At 43.4% G+C, this 26189-nt stretch overlaps 1 protein-coding gene across 3 annotated transcripts in view; it reads left to right on the top strand.

Moving 5' to 3' along the window:
* LOC147899697 (exostosin family protein) overlaps positions 1-26189 on the top strand; it is a 98029-nt gene that overhangs the window by 46777 nt on the left and 25063 nt on the right. For all 3 annotated transcript variants that reach the window (XM_087377935.1, XM_087377936.1, XM_087377934.1), the window contains exons 8-11: positions 10525-10638; positions 10805-11052; positions 23176-23256; positions 23465-23696. In XM_087377935.1, the coding sequence (XP_087234061.1) occupies positions 10525-10638; positions 10805-11052; positions 23176-23256; positions 23465-23696 (675 nt within the window). The remainder of the gene's footprint in view (positions 1-10524; positions 10639-10804; positions 11053-23175; positions 23257-23464; positions 23697-26189) is intronic.

Below are 26189 nucleotides of genomic sequence, written 5' to 3'. Positions count from 1 at the left end.
GCGTCTAGAACAGATACTCATAGAGATTGGGTGAAGGAGATCGCGGGAGCGAGGTGACCGTTTGAACGTTTGTATTGACAGAGGCCATGTCATCTAAGGTCTTTGGACCTTGAGAGAGAGAAAAAAAAAGAAGCCACATCATCCATCCCTTGGTCTAAGTGCTTTGTTTGTTGGTGCGGTGAGCGTGGAGGAAAGGGTAGGCAGTCCCGCATGTTCGTGGTCACAAGGCAGGGACAAGTTGATCTCTTCATGCAGCAGAAATATGACCTGGGAGCTTTCTATGCCTTTCAAGTTTTGTTGGGGTATATGCTAGTTTATTTGCCCTCGGGGTTTGAGTTATTTGAGATTGCAGATATTTCCCTAGTATAGGGAAAAGATATTCTATCTTGGTTCTCAGTTATTTTCAGTTGATGGTTATGCTTGTTTAGACACCTTTTGTGGTTATGAGATTGAAAAGTAGTTTGTAAATACAGTTTTAGGCGGTGTTTTATTCAAAAAAAAAAAAAAACACCCATCGATCTAAATGGAAGTTGAAGAAGAAGCTTCTAGGGTGGATCCCGTAGAGTTGGGAGTCTGGCTGACCCCGCAGGTATCGCGCCCAGCAGGCCATACACTGTCTAGTAGAATTGCCTTATTGGAGGATGCCTTGCAACAGATTTTAGCGCAACAGCTACAAGCAAATGTAGGGCAATCCGAGCTCAGGAAAATGGTTTATAGTATGTTTGCTAGACCATCTCGAGAAGAGAAAGGTAAATCTCCAATGGAGCCTGAAACCAGTGTTCATACAGTCGACCCTAGGAGGGCTAAGGTGCCTAATATTGCCAATTATAGGCTAGAAAAGTATTCCGGTCGGATGTTTGACTGTAGTTTCGATATCATAGAGACCTGGGTAGACAAATGGGACGAGGCTTTCGCCATTTGTTAAATCAGGAATGATATGAAGAAAATCCGCGAGGCTACCCATATGTTTAATGAGGCATCAGATAGGAGGTGGTGGATAAAACGGCAAAAAGATGGAATGGCATCCACTACTTGGGAGGGGTTTAAAAAGGAATTTAGAAAACACTTCTTACCTCCTAACGAAGTATCCCGAGCTTGGGATTAGTATCGAAACCTTCGTCAGAGAAATTTATCAGTGGTGGAATACACTGATAAGTTCAGAGAAAGTGTAATGAAAGTTTATGAACCTCTACCTCAGTCAATCCAGGTAAAAGATTTTATCTTTGGACTGAATGATCAGCTCAAGATGGAAGTTCGGGCTAAGTATGCGAACATGCTAGATGAAGCAATTGCCATAGCCCTGAACTATGAGGATGCCAAAGGGAACAGACCAAGTGGGTTTGTGCAGGTTGGGACTCGGTATGAGTACCTGAAGAAAATTGGGTTTAAGAAGAGAAGTGGATTAGCAAAGGGAGTGCCTCACAGCCTTGTGGTCAAGCCAAGCAGGTGAAGCCAGTCGAGACTCCTAAACCAAGTACCACCATTGGAATGAAAAGAAAAGTAACACCAATGGTAGCTTGGGCTTGGTCGAAGTCTTTTTTGAACCCAGAACAAAGAGAAAAAGCGAGGAGAGAAGGCTTGTGTTTTGGATGCCTTCAGCCTCATGAGTGAAAAGATTGTCCACGAAACAAGGATCGTCGGATGGCTGAGATGGTGATCTCCAAATGCGACATGGAAATGGAGGGAAGTCCCAAAGCAAATTCAGCTAGCGAGATCTTCTCAAAGGTCAGTACCTGTTTTGTTATGTGTGTCTGTTGCTAAGCTAGTAACCAGTGCACTTGATAATGTCCGATCAAAGCCCATTGTAGCGGGGTATACAGCCTTTAATGATACGGAGTTAATTAAGATGAAAGGACAAGTAGCTAATCATGACGTCATTGTGTTGTTTGACTCTACGTCAACACACAATGTAATTAACTCCAAGCTCATAAAGAGGCTGAAATTAAAGACTAGCTCATCTGACTATGCATATACAGTCAGAATGGCAGACGAAAGTTTAACTGAAGTATGGGACCAAAGGATTACCCAGTTGGAACTTCGAATTCATGACTATGCTCAGAAACTTGATTTTGAAATGACAAAGCTTGCTCACACGGACATAGCCTTAGTTAAGGCTTGGCATTCTAGAAAGAATCCAACCATAGATTGGAAAAAGCACATTTATCAATTCAAGATGAATGATGTGCTGTATGTCTTACGAGGTGAAAAAGATATACCTCAAGGACCATTGGTTTTCGTACTGGAAGTTCGAAAAGTTCAAGAAGAGTTTTTGTTTCTTTGTACAACATCGGTAGAGCCGATTGATGGTTCTTCGGCTAGCATTGATGTTACCCAAAATGGAGGGATGGCCAAGTCGGCTGATCAAATAGCAGAGTTCTCTGATTGTTTTAGGGATGAGTTACTTGATGGGTTACCTCCAGAGCGGAATGTTCAGCATAGAACGTGTAAATAGACCTCCATATAGATTAAGTTTTACTGAAGAAGCGGCGGTACGAAGACAACTGGAAGAATACCTCAAGCTAGGGTAGATTCAACACAATTTCTCACCTCTTGCTTCGCCAGTGATATTAACAAAAAAAGAAAGATGATACTTTTCGCCTTTGTATAGATTACAGAGCACTGAATAATATCACTATTAAGCAGATGTATCTGATGGCTCGGATCGATGATTTGCTAGATGCGTTACATGGCGCCGTAATTTTCAGTAAGATAGATCTTAAATGTGGCTACCATCAGATCCGTATTAGAGCCGAGGATGTGTATAAAACCGCTTTTAGAAGCAGGTTTCGACATTATGAGTTTTTAGTAATGCCGTTGGGGCTTACCAATGCTCCAGCTACATTCGTCATGCTTATGAACGATTTACTACGTCTGTATATCAGGAAGTTTGTAGTACATTTTATTGACGATATTCTTGTGTTCAGTAAAAGTATTGCTGAGCATCACGAACGCTTAAGAATAGTGTTCAATACTTTGAGAAAAGCCAGTCTTTATGTAAATAAAAAGAAAACTGTACTATGTATGGTAAGACTTGAATATTTAGGATTCATTATTACCTCTGAGGAGGTAGAAATGGATCCAAAGAAAGTGTCTGCAATACTAACTTGGCCTATCTCTCAGAGTTTGAACGCTTTGCGATCATTATTGGGATTTATCCAATTTTATCGAAGGCATATCAAAGGATATTCTGAAATAGTATCGTCATTGACTGATTTGACCTCAAATAAAGTACCTTTTATATGGAGACAGAATCAACAGAGTTTTAACGCCATAAAACAAGCTGTGGTCTTAGGACCGGTGTTAAAAATAGTTGATCCCCAGAAACCGTTTTTTCTTTAAACCGATGCAAGTGGCATTGCGGTAGGAGCAGTTCTTCTCCAAGAGGGAAGGCCAGTAGCCTTTGAAAGCAAGAAGCTTTCTTGCTCTCAACGAAATTGGCCAACTCATGACTTAGAGTTGTATGCTGTTGTCCATGCTCTGAAAAAATGGAGACATTATTTATATGGGTCGGGCTTTTATGTTGATATTGATCATGATACTCTGAAACATTTTTGTAAACAACTTGACTTGAGAGGCCGCCAAGCTAGGTGGACAGAACTCATACAGGAGTTTAACTTGATGATTCGGTACCGAAGAGGGAAGGATAATAAAGTTGTTGATGCATTGTTAGGCATTATGCACAATATGAGTTTCACGGTATTAGAGAGTGCTGTAATGATCGAGATTAGAGAAACTCAAAAGGTGGATGAGTTCGTCCAGAGCCTTTGGCCTAAGGCTCATGTATTCAAACCCGGGGAAAAGGGTGACCTGGCATCCAGAAAAGGCCAAACTTACGCAAGATATACCATAAGAGATGGTATGCTGAAAATAAATGGCAAGGTAGTAGTACCTAATCAGAATGATCTTAGGCAGAGAATCATTCAACAATGCCATGATAGCCCATGTGCGGGACATCTAGGAGTTGAGAAAATGTATGATCTCGTGAAGCGAGATTTCTTTTGGTTGAAAATAAAAAAACATATTCATGAATATGTGACACATTGTTTTTCGTGTCAACTAAGTAAGGCAGAGTGGGTGAAGCCACTCGGACTTTTACAGCCTTTGTAAATACCACTAGATAGGTGGGAGAGTATTTCCATGGACTTTATTGTAAGTCTGCCTACGACACAAGGGAGATATGATTCTATCCTTGTAGTTGATCGTCTTACCAAGATGGCTCACTTCATTCCAACTAGAGAGTCTGTTAGTGCTCCGCAAGTGGCGGATTTGTTTATCAAACATATATTTCGTTTGCATGGATTGCCCAAATCCATAGTGTCAGACAGAGAGGTCAAATTTACCAGTCATTTTTGGACTGCAGTGTTTGAGACACTAAGGACTGAGTTGGGAATGAGTAGTAGGGATCATCCAGAAACGTATGGTTAGACAGAAAGAATCAACCAAATTTTAAAGGATATGCTTAGAGCATATGTGTCATTGAGGCAACATACATGGGATAGAATTTGCCTACAATGATAGAAAACATTCCTCTACAGGGTTCAGTCCGTTTGAGCTGAACTATGGTTATAGACCAGCAAATCCAACTACACTTGGAGTATCTCAGAAAGTGCCTAGTGCCGCGAACTTTGTGGTTTAGATGCGGGAGATGCTAGAACTTGCGAGAGCTAACATCCGCCAAGCTATGCAGATGAAAACAGATCCGTTAGAGAATTTAAGGAAGGAGAAAAAGTTTTTCTCAGAGTTCCTTCGCACTCTAAGTCTTTGACTGCAGGAGAGTATGCTAAGTTATCACCCCGATATTGTGGGCTATGATTAATTCTAAAAAGAAAAGGCAAGGTAACCTATAAATTAGAATTACCACAGGGTCGTAAGGTGCATCCAGTGTTTCATGTTTCTCATTTAAAGAAATTTTTGCATTCAGGTGACTCACTAATCGAGGGTGTTGTTTTGTTTCAGGAGAGAGAGGATAATGCAAGACGCAAACCAATAAGAATCCTGGACTGAGAAACAATGCAAGTACGCAATCGGAAGATACCCACGGTGTTGGTTGCATGGCATGGTTTACCTCTATCAGAAGCTACCTGCGAATCCGTATACCAGTTATGGAGAGTGTTCCCAGACTTTATCATTGAGGATGCTGATGCCTGAAGAGGCAACATGACCTTGGATGGGTCAGTCGACATTTTCCTTTAAAGGATCAATGTTTGTATTATATTTGTTTGGGCTTCACATAAATGATAAAAAGGGAATCAAGGTCAAGGTCCTTGGTGAGGGTGACATGGCACAAGACTAGGTGGATCTAAGGCTGAGGGGTCTAAATGCATTAAATGTGCCAAGGGGAAATTATTTTGATGATATCCCAAGAGAGGGGTAAATGGTGCATTGTGGAGATGCATACTAGATCCATCTAGGAAATTGTGGGCTTTGGTATTCAGCATGCAGGTGGGTAGATTGTGACGAGCTTGCTGAACCAGAGAATGGCTGGGTGGTTATTCATTGTGCCATCACCTGTTAATTTGTATTCGTCCAATTAGAGGTCTTGGTTGAGCTTGTAGCTTTTGGTCGTGATAGGATTAGTCTTTGGTTTCACCATTAATGAGAAATTGGAGCACCTAGAAGTGCAAGACATAATACCTTTCTGTGTTAGAATGGTTTCCCTTGAGTCCAATGTTGACACCCATTGAGTAAGTGCTACTGATGTCATGTTGGGGGGGATTGTTTTTGAGGCAAAGGTATGGAGTGGTGATTGTCACCCATGACCAGGTTGGTTGTGATTGGTCCAATGGCGTCGATGCTTAGTGCGTGGCTTGTGAGTCACGTATATTGTCAATGTTATGTTGGTTTATGGAGTCTTCGAGATCCTCGATGTCGCAGATGGACATGTATTGGCCAGTACATGTGTTTGCATGGTGGCATTCTGTGTGGACCAATCGAATTTGTGAAGGTGAATAAGTCGAGGTGGTGGCTCTACCTTATCATCAAGTTGTGGCTGCTGGAAGAGGTCTTTTGAAACTCCCCTTGATGAGAGTCGTGTGTGGTACAGAGCTGATCATATTTGTTGTTACTGGGCCTCCACGGCTAGCTAGAGTCTTGTTCTAGGTCTGTATTGTCTTCTCAGCTGGGTTGGCAGGTCGGCTATTGAGACCTATGTTGTAAAGTACAAAAATCTACAGTAGTAGTGACTGAGCAAGTTGTCCCTTCTTTTCAATACAAGCCTATTGAATTTTCATATCAGTATTATTTCTTATCTTGTGAGCATATATCATCTCGGGTAGAAGCTTTGAATTTCATGTTATAATCAAAGAGATCGAGGGAGTGATCTCGGTTCTATTTTCCTATATTTAAGGGGGTAATCTTGGTTCTAGTTTCCTACAATTGGTATCAGAGCTACGACCTGAGAGACCTGTGAAGTTTTCGAGCCTGTCGTCGGAGTATTGCACGAGTGAAAGAGGTCGTGTAAACCTTCTGTGAGGTGTCATCAGTCGAGGGGATTTGTGAGGGTCCTTGAGTCTGTAAAAAACCTAAGGTTTGACTCCTACTTTGCCAGCTTCAGAACTCCTGAGTATGTGTTCTCAGATCCAAGTAATTCTTCATGATTTTCTCTTCTGTGAGCTCAATTGTGAATTTGCTATGCATTCCCTGAAGAAGAAGAAGGCAGTGGAAGGTCCATCATAAAGTTCAATGGGCAAAACTTTGCCTCTTGGCAGCAGCTATCTACTCGACTGTACTTATGCAAAAGGGACTTTGAGGCCTGGTGACCGGAAGTGACAAGAAGCCTAAGAATGATCAGGCAGTGGACAAAATTGCAGCGTCGGAGCTGTGTAATGAGAAGACCGTCGGGTTGCTAATGTGTGCATATGGGATCGACTATTTCACCATATTTATGTTGCAAAGACTGCAGCAGAGAATTGGACAATATTGGAAACACTTTTTGGCATGAGGATGAAGCATGCGAAGGCTAACTAAAGCAAGAGTTGTTTAGCCTGCAAATGGGAGAATCAGAGATCTTGGGTACGTTCCTTAATCCGATGCAGGCACTGTTGAAACAACTTCATGTACTCGGTTCTAGAGTCAAACAAGAAGACAAGAAGGCTATCTTGCTTGTGAGTCTACCCCCTAGGTTATTGAAACTATGAGAATTTTACGCGATATGGGTTTTCTTAGTGTTGTATTGATGCTGCTGAGGGAAGAACATAGAGAGGAAACTCTTCAATTGGTAGGTGAACCTGCTTATACTATAAAAGAGAAGAGGAAGGCCACAAAGATGGTGAAGAAAGAGGCTCGCACATGTTATTATTGTTGAAAGGTTGGCCATATTGAAAGTTACTGTTTTAAGAAGCAGAAAGATGAGCAGGTAAAGAAGCCATGGGAGAAACCATGTGCAGGTGAAGATGCTCCATCAGATAACGAGGTTGCTGGACTTGTGAATGCAGAAGTGATAGATGAAGATTAGGATTTTTAGAATGTGAATATGTTCGGCCCTTAGTGGGAAGGTCATGTTTTAGGTGTTGATGTTGTGTGTGCTTCTATCTTCTTTGTGTTAGATGATACTGGTTTCCTTCTATTGGCTCCCCCATTCAGTTGTAGGGGGGAATGTTGGGGTTAATTCCCACATGGGGGGATTGCATTTGAGGCAAAGGTATGGATGCATAATTGTCACCTGTGACTAGGGTCCTTGTAATTGGTCCGATGGCGTGGACACTCAGTGCATGGCTTGTGAGTGATGTGGGTTTTCAGTGATTGGTTGGCTTATGGAGTCTTCGAGATCCTGGAAGTGGAAGATGGACATGTTTTGGCCAGTAGATGTGTTTGCGTGGCGGCATTCTCTGTGGTCCAATCAGATTCTTGAAAGTGAACAGGTCGAGGCAGTGGCTGTACCCTTATTATCAGGTTGCGGCTGCTGGAAGAGGTCTTTCAAGCTCTCCTCGATGAAGTCATCTACGGTACATAGCTGATCGACTTTTTTGTTGCCAGCTCTCCATGGCTGGCCTTGTCTTGTTCTCAGCTGGGTCGGCAGGTCATCTATTGAGTCATATGTCTTTGTAAATGACGAAAATCTACAGTAGTAGTGAGCTGTGGTTGTCTGAAGAGGTTGTCCCTTCTTTTCAATACAAGTTGATTGAATTTTCATATGAGTTTGCTTTCTATCTCGTGAGCATATATCATTTCGGGTAGAAGCTTTGAATTGCATGTTATAATCAAAAAGAGCCAGGGAGTGATCTCGGTTCTATTTTCCTGTAGTTAGGAAGGAAACTGTTCTTAGATTACCCTTAGTGATCAATTATGTGCTTGCTGGAATGTAGGAGCTTAAATACTATGTACTTCTACCGAGAAGATGGCTCCCTCTTTATTTGCTATTTCTTTATCCTGCAGAGGAACATCAGAGCTGACAAATCAAAATTGAGCATTAAGTGCAGAGGCTCCTCAATCTTGTGGGTGTGGGTGTTCTTCTGGAACCAAAAAGTATTCCCATATATCTTTGTGTGAACCCATCTTCCCAGTGGTGATTATGAAAGTGACCCAGCCAGTAGACTGAAACATGGACTGACAAGGTATTCAATTCATTTATATCTTATTAGTGACAGGAATGGTGACAAAATCTCTCTTGCTGCTACCATTGAAACTGAGGAGGCCTGACCATTCATAAGCAAGTTTCCAAGGTGCACATGATATCTGAATAGAAAGGAGTGTCATGAGGTTCAGAGATGTGGAACAGTGAAAATATGGCACCAACTATAAAGGTATATCATGAACATTGAGCTCCAAGGGCATTAATGATGCATGGCTCTCCAACCTGCACTTCATAAATAAAGTGAAGCAAAGCTGGCCTGACCAGGTGCGACCAAGGTAAGGAGGTAGGGGAAATCAGCCTTTGAATGCTAATAGTTGGCAGGAATAGCTAAACAGTTTTGTAGGCCTCAGCATTTGTTCTTGGGAATATGACTTAGGATGGAGATCCAATCAATATCATTGCGGAAAAGTGAGGCTCAAGGTCCTCTTTCATCTCGTGTTGTAGTCTTGAGCCTTAAGGCCTAAGGAACGGTGAGGTGACATTGGCTTGAGGCCTCGGGACACAAACAAACTGTGGGTTGTCGAGGCTTCCGTTTTGATTGAAACAGAAAAATGAAGTACTTCCAGTATCCTCAAGGTGGGAGCTAATTACATCTGAGATCAGGCAATTGACTTATCTCAGATTCTATGTGGGAGTGTTTGGTATGACTCAAAGGCTACTAGGAGGTATGATTATGCTCAAGGTTGATACAGACGATCACGTTCGATGCATACCGTTCGATATTAGTGCTGTACTAAACGAACTAAAAAATCTTAGGCGTACGTCTGATGGTATGTTCGATACCCAAAAAAAAAGACAGATTTTAGAGTTTTGGAGTAGGTACTTGTACAAGCTTTAAAACTTGTACAAACATGCTATATAGGTGCTTGATGGAGATAAAGAGGGAGAGAGATGAAGATGCTTGGTGCAGCTTGAGCCTCGCCACTTGTTGGAGCTGGAGAGGGGAGAGTCAAAGACTTAGAGGTGGAGGTGGATGCTTAGTGTGAGATCATAGTGAGGAGAGAGGGGGTTTATATAACCTTTCCATTTGGGAGGCCCAAAATCAGATTGGCAGAACCAACTAGCCATCCAAAACAAATGAAACGGGGGGGGACGAACGTAACGTACGGATCGTACGGTACGGTACGGGACATTACGGAACGTACAGGATGTTCCGTATGTCGAATGAGGGTAACCATGGAACTTATGCTTTTTGGAACTCCTGCCAAAAGTCTATTAGGACTATGGTTATAAATTCTCAAACGAATCATTTGGTAAAGCTCAAAATGGTTACTTTACTTGTATGACTACCTGAATTGTAAAGATTACATCACCAAATTTTCCAATCCAGAGATATCTCCCATTGGCAGGTATTCTTTGGTCACTAGGATATCCTAGTCCTTGTTTAATCTAGTATGACAGCATTTCAATTTTCTACCCTGTAGCCATCAGCTAGACTGAAATTTCCAAACAATATTTGTTGCTCTATGTGTTTTGGGTTCACACCTGCCAAGGATACAGACAAACCTCTATGCATTTCTCTCTCTTTTCCTTGACTGTTCATTTTGATGCTGCTAGTGTACTGTACATACCATCCTTGATAATTTGTGATGATGTGTCTTAATGTTTCACACAAACTTATTTGCTTCAAAGAACCTTTTATATGGTTCAAAACTTCCATTACAAAGTTGGAATGCTAATAGATCTAAGAGTTAAAAATTGGACATAAGTATTTGGAAAAGAGTGATTTTCAAAGGAAGAAGCTGAACCTTCTATATGTACAAGGATGGTTTGAACAAGTTTCCAGAACAAATTGCTGTCTATTTGATCATTCAGTTCTTGAGTTTTCCACCGAAATCTCTTTGCAAGCAGTTCTGTCTTGTCATCTTCTTTGCAGGCAGTCAACTGTCTCCCTTGATAATCATAATTTCAGACAGTGCTTCTTCCTTTGCTGAAGCTTGATATTTTGGCAGAATCATATGGGTCTTAGGAGCTATCTCACACTAGATATGTACAGACGAGCTTACTTCCATATCAGTCAGGGCTACCCCTATTGGAATCGTACAGCTGGTCGTGATCACATTTGGGTAATGTAGACATGATAACTCAAGTTTGATTATATGGGAAACTAAGCATATGCGTATAATCAAGTTCATCTCTGAAAGGCTACTTTGATTCTAGGTTTACTGGACTGGCACTTGAATTTGGTGCTGATTTACATTAATGCTGACTGGAGAGGTTTGATCTTGGCAGTTCTTTGCTTGGGATGAGGGAGCATGCTATGCACCAAAAGAAATATGGAATAGCATGATGGTCGTGCACTGGGGTAACACAAATTCTAAGTACAATTATTCCACTACAGGCTATTATCCTGATAATTGGGATCACATTCCCCTTGAGGACAGAGGAAATCATCCTTGTTTTGACCTTCAAAAGGATCTTGTCCTTCCTGCATGGAAGGTTCCTGATCCTGGTCTCATTTCGGCAAGCTTATGGGACAGGTACACTACTCTCTCTATCTCCTTTCATATTGGTATCTTTAATTGTCAAGGTATATGCATGAATTATCTCATTGCTTTGTCAAAAAGTTTTATTTGGGCTCTAGAGGTTTTCTTTGATTCATAAATAAAATGCTCCTCTGACTCAGCCTCCTGATAGTCGCTCTATACACATATGCGATGCTCCTTGGGGATCCCCTCTGCTCTGTCGCTCTCTATGCGGAGGTGGTGTGATGAAACCCGAAACTGTTCGATGGAGATCCGTAGTGAGTGAGGCATATGAAGCTCAGTGTACCCCGGTGGTCTGATGAATCCCTCCTCCGAAATACGAAGACAGTAATCTCTGTAGGAACTCAGCTTCACTGGAAGCTCCCTTGGCTCCAACCAGGTCCTAAAGGTGTGTAGTTGGAGAAGATCCTCTCGAATGACCTGGTTGGTGTGTGGTCTGATCGGGATGGTGGGTGGGAGTACCGGAGGGGCATCTAAACTGTACTGAAAGGGAGGTATCCTATCGATGTGAAACCCTAGTCTCACAAACCATCTGTGAGTCCGTGCATACCATCGCTCGTCTCCCTCTGCTGCCAGGCTCATGGAGGAATCGAGAGCCAACCATGGTAACCTCTATCTCCCTGATGTGCAGTCCCCATATGATCTAACACGGTGTAGATACGTGATGGTCTGAAAGGCTGCATCTAGCTGGAGTGGAGAAGCACCAAACTTGGTGTAGATATGTGATGGTACAGATGGTTTCCCTCGGATCATCCGTGAGAGCATGAGGATCTACAGGCGCTCCACCCGTGTCCACTCTATCTCTGACATGTCAGGTCCCCAATAAGGGCTGCCATACATGCCGGCTGGTCGGACCAAGGAGTCGAAGAGGAGAGCCTTGGTCCGAGGGTCCTAGAAGTGGGAGTGGAAGCATTGTCTCTCTAGCTGAGCTAGTGAGGCGTATCCCCTACTCAGTCTGGCCTGCATCATTGGTCTCATCGTGAAGATCGGGCCGGAGAAGATGACCCCCAAGTAAGTGTATGAGGATACGATCTCAACTGGTGACCCACCAAAAGTGAACTTCTTCTGTTGCATGTTTGCTCGAGAGGTGTTGAAGATGATGACCTTGGTCTTGCCAAGGTTGACCTCCAAATCATGGGATAAACAAAAAGCTTGCAGTGCATCTAGCTGTCGTTGGAGTCCCTCGTGTGTGGACTACATGAGTGCCATGTCATCTGCATAAAGAAGAATCTTGATGATCTCGGCAAGTGAGCAACCGGTCCTCCCTCTGGAAGCCCCCATGAAAGTCTCAAGCTCATCGATGTAGAGGCTAAACAGGGTTGGTGATAAGGGACAACCCTGTTTGACCCCTATAGTACTCAAGATCTCATCTGTCCAGCCTGCGCCTGTCCGAACTCGCCCTAAGACTCTCTCATAAAGTGCCATGACTGCGCAGATGATCTCCTGATCAAATCCCAGTGTCTGTAAGCGTGTGATGAGACAAGCTCGAGGTACTGTGTTAAAGGCTTTGCGGAAATCCACAAAGCAGCAATATACGCTCTTCTTCCGTGTCTTCTTCCGTGATCTGGCCTCCTCAATGACACTCCTGAGTGTGAGTATGTGATCCATAGTCCCATGATCTCGCCTGAAACCAACCTGACCCTCTGCTCTGAGCCCTCTCATTTCTACGAAGAGGCTGACCGACGCATCCAATACAGCTGCATAGGTCTTGGACATCACATGTCCAATCATGATAGTCCTGTAGTTACTCGGCTCCATGGGATCCCCTGCCTTGTGGATGGGGGTGATGGTGTTGAGTGTCCAAGTGCGGGGGAAGCCAAGGCAAATAGCGTCATTGAATAGCTTTGCTAGGATCGGGGCTAACGTGTCGATCCCATATGTAATAAACTCAGTGCATAGCCCTCGTGATCCTTAGCTCGGCCATTGTGTAGTTTCAATGCCGCGTCCTTGACTCCCCCTCTGGTAAACAACGTGCAAGTCGTGGGGCAAGGAGTGTGTATGAGATCTGGAGTGATCTGGTGTGGGACATCATAAAGATGGTGTGCATATGTGTGCCAGACTCTCGTGTTGGTGAGGAGTGATGGAGACCTACGCTCAAGGAATCTCCGCAAAAAATCCTTAGAGTTGTTGTTGTACAAGATGTTCAGCAACTCCTCATTTCGACGAAGAAATGCTTGCTTCTTTCGACGTACGAGACGTCGGTACTTGTGTACTGTGCCTGGTGTGTTCGGGAGGTGACATATGGTTTCAAGTCGGAGTTGTCGGCGGTAAGCCTTGCACTCCGCATCGTACCAATTGTTACAAGGTCTCTAGAGAACCAAGAGGTGGTGGTCTAGTGGACCGTGTGGTGTGGGGGAAGATTTGGAGGGCAGCCTCGTGTTAGAATTATAGATATAATTCAGCAGTGACCAATGTAATTTAATAAGCTAGTTAGGGGCACTTTTCCCTCTTTAAGAGGTTTTTCCCCCTAACCGCAGTTAGTCCACTAATTATGGTTAGTGACTACTAAGGTTTTGTCACCAGGACAAAACCTTATCTCTCACTCTTTCAGTTGTACTCTTACACTCTTCATTTGCAACTAAGCTTTCAGCTCTCAACTCACTCTCTTGCTCTCTCTCTCTCCCCCCAACTCTCTCATTTGGTATCAGAGTGGGTTCAAGAGCTCCGTGCTCCCTGCTCCCTTCAGCTCATGCTCTCTACCTCCAACTACAGCCCAACATCTCCCTGCAATCTCCTTGTCCATACTGATCGTGATCGTCCGTACGTTCGTCGTACCTGCGCTTCCTTTTTGATCGTGATCGTCTGTACGTTCGCCGTACCTGCGCTTCCTTTTTGATCGTCGTTTGTACGTTCGTCGTACCTTTTTGCGTCAACGCTGTACAGCTCGTACTTGCAATCGTACCGTATGTACCTATGCATACTGTACAGCAAGACCAATGCGTACAGCTCGTACCTACAATCTCGTCGTAGTACTTGCTTCCGTATAGTTCGTCGTACATATGTACTTCTCTGTACATCCATAATCATCTCGTCCGTACATCTGTTGCACAACCGTACCTGCTTATCCCTACTCATCGTACCATCAGATCTGGTGGTATTTGTACAGACATTTTCAGTCTTTTGCAGTCATTTGGGTATTTTCGGGTTCATTGTTGCTTGTGAAGCAAACATTGCAGACTGATATGCAGATTTGGTCTGAAATTTGGGGCTTTTGTTCAGAAATTGCAAATTTGGGGATTTTTGTAAATTTGCCCCTTTTTGGTTGCAATTTCAAGCTCGAAATTTGGGGCTTTCAGTTTTGCAATACAATTTCTTGCAGAAATTTGGGGATTTTGTGATTACACTGCAATTTCGCAGTGAAATTTGGGGCTCTTGCAGACAGAGCGCAATTCTTGCAACATTTCGGGCTTTTGATCAATTTGCCCCTTTCTGGTTGCAATTTCGGGCCTATTTTGGGGCTTTTGTGTTGGGAGAGTAATTTTGGAGATTTCAGTTCATACTGCCTTCTTGAAGTGTTTTGCAGCACTTTTGGCAGCTTCTGGAGAGTTTTTGATGCTTGGACAGATTTCTGACAGTGCAAATGCAGAAATCTGAGTTGCATTTACAGCCAGTGCTTGGCTGTGTTCTTTGGGAGTTGTGCATTTCATTCCCAGTAAGGGAATTCAGTTTTGTATATGCTAAAATCTCTTTCTCAGATATGGCCCAGCAAAATCAGAATGATTTCCAGCTCGGTGGTCTTTCACAGGAAGACAAGTTGGATGGTACCAACTACTCCCTCTAGAGTTTTATGGTACGCAATATTCTGATTTCTTGCAATTTATGGGATTATGTGAATGGGGGTGAGATCCAACCAGCAGATATAGCACCTTATACCCCTCCCCAGTAAGGAGGTGGAAGAGGTCGTGCACAGGGTGCAGCTGCAGGACAAGTTGTTGGTGCAGCTATAGTCACTACTCCAGAGCAGAAGAGATGGGATTCACGGGATGCCTTAGCTTTGTCATGCATCTCTCTTTCAGTGAAAAGATTTATCATTCCGCATATCCGGTCGTGTAAGACCTCGAAGGCAGCGTGGGATAATTTAGAAAGCATGTATGCAGCCCGGAATGATGCAAGGGTGTCTTTCTTGAAAAGAGAGTTAAGTAATACACATATGGAAGAGGGTGACTCCATGTGAGTCCACCTCAGAAAGCTACAGGATCTTAGAGAGCAATTATTGAACATTGATGAGATTATTCCTGATTCAGAGATAATTACCACCACTCCGAATTCTCTTCCTGAGTCTTATCTCAGCTTTCATACCTCGCTGAACTTATCATTGGTGGGGGGTGCAAATCCTCTCACTTTTCATGAATTGATCGGACTTCTGCTTCAGGAAGAGCAGACTAGGAAAAACTTGGCTTCACGTGCAGGTGAACAAGCTATGCTCTCAAAGTTTAAGTCAAAAACAAAGGGACAGGCAAAGGCATTAGTAAATCAGTCTTCCAGTGGGTCAGGACAGCCTTCACAAAAGGCTAAAAATGATGCAAGTAAGCCCAAGAAGAAGGGTTTTTGTCATTACTGCAAAAAGCCAGGTCATCACATTGCAGAATGCAGGAAAAGGCTTGCAAAAGAGAAGAAAAACAGCTCCGTTATGGCTGTTTCAGATTCAGCTCCTCATGCATCTGACAGTGGGGATGCTGCTGCCAACTTTGTTGGACAGGATTATGCCTTTTTATCTTGCATTTCAGATTCTAGGCTGGCTGTTCCAGATGCTCGGGATAGTACAGCCACTTGTAATGATGATACATATGCCTTTTTGACTTGCAGTTATGATCCTTCCACGGATGCATCAGCTTTCAGTGTCAATGAAACATTGAATACTTGGTATTTTGACAGCGGTGCATCCAAGCATATCACTTCTAGGAAGTGTCTCTTTACTTCCTTGCATCCACCTCCCGTTGGTAAGAAAGTCACTTGTGCCAACAACTCGTCATATTCAGTACGTGGTACAGGAGAAGTTGAGCTTACTGCCATTGATGGCTCAATTTTCAGACTTTCAGATGTCTTGTATGTGCCTGGTAATACCAAGAATCTCGTTTCAGTGTCCACTCTTAACAGGGCTGGATTTCAGGTCATCTTTGAGGATGACAAATGTGCTGTTTGAGACAGGGAAAATGATTATGCCTTGAGATTATTTGGTACTCTGCTGTGTGGGCTTTTTCAGCTTGATCTTTTTGAGAAAAGAGCAGCCCATGCTCTTGCAGTTTCTACTCCTACTGCTGCCATGTAGAATGCATAATTATGGCATGCCCGATATGGCCACATGCATTATAACAGCTTGATGACGCTTCAGAAGCACTCTATGGTTGATGCATTGCCACCTTTTGAGATACCTCGTCCACATGCCTGTGAAGGGTGCATTTTAGGCAAGATGCATAGATTTCCCTTCAAAAAGGAAGGTTCAGTTAAAGCTGTCCGGAAATTACAGCTTATACACAGTGATGCCTGTGGTCCCATGAGGACTCCATCATTGGGTGGTCATCTCTAGTTTGTTACTTTTATTGATGATCACTCCAATTTCACTTGGGTTTTTGGGCTGAAGCACAAATCAGAAGTGTTCATGGTGTTTAAACACTTTTCAGCCGTGGTTGAAAATGAAACTGGACTCAAGATACAGACATTGTGCACAGATAGAGGTGGGGGATACTTGTTTGCAGATTTTGATGCTTTTCTGAAAGGAAAGGGTATTGTGCATCAGCTCACAGTGAGGCTGACCCCTCAGCAAAATGGCAAAGTTGAGAGGAAAAATAGAACTCTTATGGGGATGGACAGATGTATGCTGAAAAGTAAACACATGCCTCACAAATTTTGGCTTGAAGGTCTAATGTGTGCCAACTACATCTTAAATTGGGCTCCCACTAAGGCTTTGAAAACAAAAACTCTCTATGAGGTCTGGAATGGGAGAAAGCCTTCAGTGGATCATTTCCGAGTCTTTGGATGCCTTGCATATGCTCATGTGCCAGTTGAATTTCGGCATAAGTTGTCAGATAAGGCAATTAAGTGCATATTTGTTGGGTACAGTGCAGAAAGCAAGGGGTACCGTCTCTACAATCTTGCTACACGCAAGATCATTGTCAGTAGAGATGTGATATTTGCAGAAAATTCAGCTCACACTCAGGCTGAATTTCATATGCCTTCTTCTTCAGAGGATGTTTTTGAGGGGATGCTACCCATTGCCTTGGGTTCCCTTGCTGATATTTCTGATGCAAATCATAATTTACAGCCACCTCCCGATGCTCCAGTTCAACCATAGGATGTCTTGCCACCTCCATAGGCAGTGGAACAGGTAGTTCAGCAAGAAATTGCAGACATACATGCAGCAAAAACAGTCCCAAACTGGTTGTTACAGACTCTCAGGGAGAGTAAGATTGATGCTCCATTACCTGGCAGGACTCGTAGTGCAGCAAGGCACATGGAAGGTGCTAATTCAGTGGAATCAGCATATGCAGGTACTCTTCTCGATGAGGAGGAGCCTGCAACATTCGAAGAAGCAAAGGACAATGTGCATTGGATGAATGCCATGCACGATGAGTTGCAATCCATTAAGAAAAATCAGACTTGGGATGTTGTAGACTTGCCACCAGGTAAACATGCCATTGGTACACGATGGGTTTTCAAGGTGAAACGGAAGCCAGATGGCTCCATTGACAGATACAAGGCAAGGCTGGTTGCTAAAGGCTATGCTCAGAAAAAGGGCATAGATTATGAGGAGATTTTTGCTCCTACATCCCGGATGACCATCATCCGATCTGTTATTGCAATGGCTGCCCATTTTGAGTGGAATGTTCATCAGTTGGACATTAAAACAGCCTTCCTAAACGGAGACTTGTTGGAAGAGGTTTATGTCAAACAACCTCCAGGCTTTGAAATTACAGCAAATGCACTTCAGGTATGCAAGCTAAACAAAGCTTTGTATGGGCTGAAACAGGCCCCTTGTGCATGGTATGCCAAGATTCATGCCTTTTTTGACCAGCAAGGGGCTGCACAATAGTCCTACTGGGAGCACCGTCTACATCAAGATGGATGGGGGGGAAATTTTAGTCATCCTTCTTTATGTCGATGACTTACTGCTCACAGGGTCCAATGAAGATAATATTGCAGATTTCAAAGCTGATTTGCAGACCAACTTTGACATGTCAGATTTGGGGCTGCTTCACTTTTATTTGGGGATCCAGTTCTCTCAAGAGAGACGTGGCACTGTTACGTCTCAGTCCAAGTATGTGCAGAAACTCTTGGACAGATTTAACATGCATGATTGTAAGCCCATAGCCACTCCCATGGAGCCGGGGCTGAAACTCACAATGCATGATGCAGGAGAATTAGTTGATGCCACACTTTACAGTCAGGCTGTTGGATGCCTCATATATCTCTGCAACACTAGACCTGATATTCAGTTTGCAGTATCTCAGGTGAGCAGGTACATGCACAGCCCAAAAATTATGCATTGGTAGGCAGTTAAGCACATCTTCCGTTATTTGCAGGGCACGAAGTCTTTTGGCTTGTTATTTCCCAGGGAAGGTGACTTGCAGATGCATGCCTACAGTGATTCAGATTGGGCTGGTGATTATGACACTAGGCAGTCCACTAGTGGCAATTGTTTCTTTTTGGGTAAAGCTTGCATTTCCTGGCTGAGCAAGAAACAATCTACAGTGGCTACCTCATCATGTGAAGCTGAGTATAGGGCAGCTTTCACAGCAACAGTTGAATGTGTCTGGCTGCGACATATATTTGCTGATCTTCATCTGTCATTGGAGGGTCCTTCTCCAATTCTCACTGATAGTCAGAGTGCCATTGCTGTGGCAAAGAATCCAGTGTTTCATGCTCGCACAAAGCACATTGAGGTTCACTATCACTACGTCAGAGAGAAGTTGCATGTAGGAAAGATCAGTATGATCTTTGTGTCCACACATGACAATGTTGCAGATATTTTCACCAAAGCATTACCACGTGAAAAGTTTGAGGCATTTCGCAGTGCCTTGAACTTATATCCGTTTGGTGATTAATCAGCCTTGTACATGACATTGGCACTGCAGGGGGGTGTTAGAATTATAGATATAATTCAGCAGTGACCAATGTAATTTAATAAGCTAGTTAGGGGCACTTTTCCCTCTTTAAGAGGTTTTTCCCCCTAACCGCAGTCAGTCCACTAACTATGGTTAGTGACTACTAAGGTTTTGTCACTAGGACAAAACCTTATCTCTCACTCTTTTAGTTGTACTCTTACACTCTTCATTTGCAACTAAGCTTTCAGCTCTTAGCTCACTCTCTTGCTCTCTCTCTCTCCCCAACTCTTTCACCTCGTGGAGTGTACGACTAATTAGGGCAGCACGATCCTGAATGAGTGGTATGTGATCGATGTAGGTTAGGAGTCTGTTTAGTCGTCTAGAGTAGGCAAGTGAGAGGCTGTGATCAAAGTGTATGTCGTGGTAGGTGTCGTGCTTCCTATGTGGTGTGTGTGGTGTGGCTAAGCGTGGGGTGGCGATAGTGAAGAATAGGTATGTGTGATCAGCTCCTGGAGAAAGTGGTGCTACGGTGAAGTCGGTGATACATGAAGTGAAGGTAGGGGATCCCATGATGTAATCTACTACACTAGTGTTCCCCCCGTGTGGGAAGCAAGCAAAACCACCTGAGGAGGGCCATAGGTCAAGCCCGTTGTAGATGATGAGATCATGCATCCTGCCCAGATCGAGGAGTGCGTGTCCATATGGAGTAATAGACTTGTGTCGGTTCGATGAGATCCTAGTCATACTTGCTCCGTCTAGATCCATGTCTAGTAGCATGATAGAGTCGCCTCGGAAGTCCAAGAGTGGTGCCTAGCACGTACTCGTCTTGGCGTTGAAGTCCCCAACAAGGAGAACTTCCGCGCGGGCTGAAAGGTCTGGGATATCCTGATGTAAGAGTGCATATGGCGATGTCTCACCCTCCTCTCGTGCAACTCTGGCGAAGTGGGATGTGTTTGGCAGGAAGTAGCATATTGCTATGAAAAGGTCACGAGTGGCTGTGCGTCGCATCCGGATCCACATGAATTGGGAGTGTGCATCCTTCCTCTCAATGGAGATGGCTCTAGCGAGGGAAGACCTGTACAATACTGCGACCCCGCCTGATCCTCGAACACTTGCTGTATCCCTCGTCCCATCCTTGAAGGCTGACTCCCATGTGTAGCCACTGACTACCGGTAGTGGACGCTTTGGGATCTGGTGTGTCTCCGTGTAAAAGACTATGTCTCGTCGTGTATAAGACTTTGAGAAGTTCCCTGGGTTTGACCATAAGGTACTATTACAATTCCAAATGGTGTAGGCTAGGGTCTAAGAAACCTGAGTCTCATAGCCCTTGTCCCCCTAGGGGGAACGGGTGGGAGGTCGACGGGTGCTAAGTCTGATCATACATAATCAAATACATCTAGATGCAACAATGAAAAGAAAAGGACTAGTGGAGCAGAGCGGAATCCTCTGTATTTCGTGTCCCCCTGACTGGTGCATAGCTGGTGATGGGACGCTGGTGCCCGTCAAGGGGTGCCGTGCATCTCGGTCTCCTGGACGAAGCTCGACGCAAGACCAGAGCCACCGTGACTCCTGTGGGACGTATCCCGGGTCTAAACAATGACGGGAGGTCCCCCAGAGCAAACCTAGAGGAGTTTTATACACCCTTTCAAAAAAAATTTTTTTGGCTCTTTACCTTGGCTTTTTTTAGGTTTCACTCTGTCCTCTTTCACTACATTTTTTCAAGCATTTCTTCCCTTCATGGAATGTCATGGGGTGTCGCGGCTTCCCTTTAAAGCTTCACAAGAGGTTTGTACTAGATCAAGGCATGTTTTACTTACTTCATGTTTACAAGACTTGGGTCATAGGTCATATAATGTCTCCATCACTTGGAACAAGGATGCATGCCTTGGAACATATGTTATATCATCACTCAATCCCTTGGGACAAGGTTACAAGACTTGGAACAAGCATCACTTGGACAAGGATACAACATGACACAAGTCACCCACAAACTTGTGCACTGTCTCATATCTACACTCAAAGAGAGACGGGGCGTGGTAGTATCAACACTTCCGAACTTTTCTCACTTTCTCTCTCTAGATGCTCTCTCTCTCTAGAAACATTTTCTCACTTTCTCTCTCTAGACACTCTCTCTCTCAAGGCACACTAACTAGAGAACTTTTTCTCACTTCCTCTCTCTAGATGCACTTTTGTCTAGAGAAATTTTTTCCATTTTCTCTCTTTAGATGCACTCTCTCTAGAGATCTTTTTCACTTTCTCTCTCTAGATACACTCTCTCTAAATGCACACTCTCTTCCAAAAGAACCTTCTCTCTCTTGGTGGTACAAAGGACCTTCTCTCTCGTGCTACTACAAAAGAATCTTCTCTCTCCTGGTGATAGAAAGGACCTTCTCTCTCGTGATGCTGCAAAAGGATCATCTCTCTCCTGCTGCAGAAGGACCTCTCTCTCCTGGTGGTACAAAAGATCTCTCCTGCTGTAAAAGGACCTTCTCTCTCTTACCTGCAAAAGGATCTCTCCTAGTAGTACAAAAGACCGCTCTCCTGCTGCAAAGGATCTTCTCTCTCCTGCTTGCAGAGAGAAGGTCAAGACCTTCTCTCTCCTGTTGTAGAAGGACCTTCTCTCTCCTGGTGGTACACAGGACCTTCTCTCTCCTAGTGGTGCACAAGGACCTTCTCTCTCCTGGTGGTGCAGAAGGCTATTCTCTCTCCTATGCAGAAGGACCTCTTCTCTCTCTGTGGTGCAAACAACCTCCTCTCTCCTGTGATTCAAAACAACTTTCTCTCTCCTGAGTGAAAAGGACACTCCATGTCCTTTAGCTTTGGTAGAATGTTTTGAGCAGGATTAGAGCAATGAGGACACGGTTAAAGCAAATCCGAGGCAAACTACTGGCCTCTAGTTAACCGAGACAACTTGAGTCAAATTCGAGTAATTGGGCACTAGTCACGCGGGTGCTATCACTGAAAGGCTAAGCAACGTGACCCCAAGTGGCAAGGACGAGCCAATGAAGACCAAACCAAGGAGCCTACCAACAATGACAGTTTTGAGAAGTCATTCGGCCAAGTTCTGAAGGCGGTTTTCCATAACTGACTAGTCTAGAGTCTCAGGAATACTTAAGACTCAAGCCCGAGTTACAACGGGTTCTACTAGGAGTCTTGTTTTGAGTTGAGTAGTCTAGACCAAGTTGAGCTGCATGCTAACAGTGATACTTGTGCTCAAGTCGAGGCGAGTGACTGTGAGGTTGCACTCGACACTTGGTTGCACGAGCATCTTGCAGATATGGTTGTTTGTAACAGGTCGAGGCCTCTTTATAATACAAGTACTGGTTTACATCTCGGCTTGCTAGTTGGCTTACTTGCATCTCTTGTATTCTGTTGTGCACACCCATGTGTCCGTCTTAATATAGTTTCATCCATTTCGACACAACCCCGTTTGATAGAATGATGTCTATTTCATGCATCCAAGCATCGAGTAGTTTCTTCACATGAAGCATACCTTGGAGTACAATTTTTTGCACCAAGCACCCTACTTTCCCACACACTCGGAGCATTGATACTAGGGTCATTGTGGTCAACTGAGGGGGGAGGAGAAAAGATCGTCGTCTGATTTTGAAGTCTATGTTTTGTTCTCTTTGTGTACTTGCTTGAATTGGAGGAAAATGAAGCGTTACAAAAATCCCTCATTTATTAAGAATGATGTTTTGCACTCTTTTCCAAGAAGAGGAATCTTGCAGCCTTCTTTTTATGTCACACTGTTCTGATCTTGTCATGAAAAGAAAGTGGGAACAGTCGACACCATTATTTACTGTAAAGTTCTAACGGGGTTTTGTTGCAATACCTATTCATTCTTCATAAGGAGTGCTTGGAATAGTCGATGATTTGTATATGGTATAGATTTCTGATTGATGCTTTCTGAAAGGAAAATAGGTTTTTGTCTTTGTCGTTTTGAGAGGGGAACTTAGGTCATGCAATGAGAGCTCTGTATCGAAAATGCACAATTTGTGGAGATTCAAACATGCTGTTTAAAAGATGATCCTTGCCCATCTTTAGATTTTCAGTTGTAGAACTTTTAGTGCAGGCCAAGCAGCATGCGGAAAACTCTTTTCTACTTCAATGGTAATTTGGGAAATGCATATGAGCGTGGCCGTCCAGAACCTAAGTATGCCTCCTTCTCTAAACCTGTTTGCATGTTCTTTTATGTGAAGCTGGAGTAAGGTCTGATAAGTCTTTGTATACTGCATAATATGGAAAACAGCAATTGTTCTCTGGGTTTGTTTTTTTTCCACCAGAGAAAAAGTAACTTCTATTTATGCTTGAAATAATTGTGTTCCAAAAAAGTATCACAGACTTTTTGTCCTGTCATGTAGTTATAGCATGGGAATCCGACAAAAGCTAGCTTTAGAGTTTGGCTCATCCCCCAATAAAGAAGGAAAATTAGGAAGACAAGCCACTAAAGAGGTGATCGTTACAAATGTTCGAAGCTTTCACTACTTTGAAGAATTGGCAAGCTCAAAGTTTTGTGGAGTACTCCCTGGTGATGGCTGGAGTGGCCGTATGGAAGATAGCATCATGCATGGTTGCATTCCTGTGATTATTCAGGTAAGACACTTTTATTTCCCTCAGCAGTAATGCTTTCTATTGCAATTGTTGGAAATGTGTCTGTATCGCTCGTTTCTAAGTTGCTGGATGAATGCGAAGTTGATGCAGTGAACCTCTCTAATACTGTAGAATATAACTTTCAGTCATCACTTTATCGTGTTTTGTCCAACTAAGGAGTGACAAAGAAGAGTGAAAGGTTGGGGCAAGGAAGAGTGTGATGCATGTTTAGAGAAACTCTGGAAGGAAAGTTAGAATAATGGAAACCGATGAAAACAAGAGATACATTTGGATACAAATGCAGTGAGAATTATAGAAAAACTTTGGAAGGAAAAGCTAGAATAATTGGAACTGATGAATACAAGAGATACATTTGGATACAAACGCAGTGAGAGATTGTGTTGTATCTGTTGGGATATCTCAAGGTGTATGCCCCAGGCACACCTCCAGGCACACCTTGGTTTCTATGTGTGTGTGCTAGAGGCACAGATAGGTGCCCATAAGCACTGTTAGGTGGTGGTAGAAGCCACATAGGATGATTGAGAGAATCTAGGAGCAGATTGAGGAGACGATTGTGGAGCTCAGAGGTCATCAGTGATGTCAGTGATCATGTAAGAGGTACCTACTTAAGGACCTCACCTTTCTTCATTCCATAAGCAAGAATTCTGAAATTGTGTTCACTCCATGCTTTCTTTTCAGTTTACCAACATGGTATCAGAGCCCTTTGATCCTCCTTGAGCCCATTTGTGCCACATCATCTTCTTCTTCTCCATCTTCTTCTTCTTCATCTTCACCATTTCTTCCCCTTCTTTCCAAATCTTGCCAAAGCTTGTTCTCCTCCGTTTCTTCGCCATTCTCCAAGCCCTTCCTGCTGGAGATATCTCTTGAATGGGCGAACCTTCAGCTGCAAGGAATCGAAGAACGGATGTCGGTGCTGGTCATCATTTCCCGAAAATCGTCGAACCTCTCTTCTGCGTTTTCTCTGTTTCAGCTCCACCTTTCTCTAATTTCTTTTAGGGGAAGCTGCTTCATACCTTGGGCTATCTTGTGTTGAAATTTGAGCAGCAATGGCTGCATATTCAAGGAGAAAACAAGAAAAAACCAGTCGACTTTGAAGAAGCTGGCTATGGCGACGTGACACGGAATTGTGCCTCTCCTCCTCAGTGGATCTTCTCTGGTATAAGGGCTTTCTTTTGCTTCAAAAAGCCCCTTTTTCTTTGCTTTGGAGAGTGAGATACAAGTCCTCCAAGTTCAGGCCTCTGTTTTTGATAGTTTTGACAAGGTTGTAAATGTGATGCTACATTAGATGCTACTTTAGCATTTCTGAGGTTTTGAAGTTTTGGAAAGCACTATACAACTGTGGCTACAACTTTTTTTTAAGTTGCTATACCTGGATTTGATTGGAAAGCTTTCATTTAGCCACCTTTGTGAAGCATGTAAGTGAAAGCATCATTGATTGAAATTTGGTCACAAGTCTTTGCTACATTAAATGGTTATATTTTGAAGCTTTTCAGTTGTTATTCTAGCCTTGTAAGAGAGAAGACATTGCCCCCAATTCTTGGGTTAGACCCTCTCATGGCTACCATATTGAATATAAGGGCTTCCACACATGGCAGATGAAGGTCAAGTTTGCATTAATGAGGGAAAACCTCTGGGGACTTGTCAAACCGGCTTCAACTTCTTCTTCAACAGCCTCCAATGCTGGAGAATCCTCAGCTCCGACATGCCCGGCAAGAGATCCTGCTAGAGAGGAGAAAGCATATGGCATCATTGCTCTTGCTTTAGGAGATGACTATATTTATCACATCTCTGACTTAGAGTCTCCTTCAGAAGCTTGGCAGAAGCTTGACATTATCTTTTGGTGCTAGCTCTCACATCTCAAAGTTATCACTTAAGATTGCTTTCTTTGAATTGAAGATGGTTAGTGGCACTCCTTTGGCTGCCCATGTCAATTACATGCGGAGTCTCATGACTCAACTTGCTTCTATCAACTCTCCTATCACTACAGATGATGCAATGGCAGTGTTGCTCAAGAGTATGCCTGAAGATTATGATCATGTTGTTACCACTTTGAAAAATCTTCCTAATCCTAATCTTGAAGGTCTTATCTTTGCTCTTCAAGAAGAAGAAAGGCACATGGAACTCCGAAAAGGCAATGATACAGCCTATGCCATAAAAGTCCAGGAGGGCAAGTTTTCACCTTGCAATCATTGTGGGAAGACTAATCACCTCTCAAAAGACTGCTTCAAGATCAATCCATGCAAACACTGTGGCAAAAACAATGATCATGAAAAGTTTTGTAGAGCCAAAAAGGAAGCACCTTCAAAGTCAGTTGATGTGCCTCCACAAGACCAGGCATCCTATGAAGATTATGCTTTTTGAATCATCTCCATGTATGCTCCAGATCTCTCTTTTTTTGTTGAGTCAAGGTACTCAGCCTGGATAGTCCTCCAAAATGAATGAAATAAACTATTGTGTGTTTTGTAAGCACCTCTG

The sequence above is a fragment of the Dipteris shenzhenensis genome, chromosome 8 (assembly GCF_047967505.1).
Source record: "Dipteris shenzhenensis isolate YYH24624 ecotype China chromosome 8, Dip_SZ_1.0, whole genome shotgun sequence".
NCBI classification, from domain to species: Eukaryota; Viridiplantae; Streptophyta; class Polypodiopsida; order Gleicheniales; family Dipteridaceae; genus Dipteris; species Dipteris shenzhenensis.
This window is presented reverse-complemented; position numbering and strand designations above follow the sequence as displayed.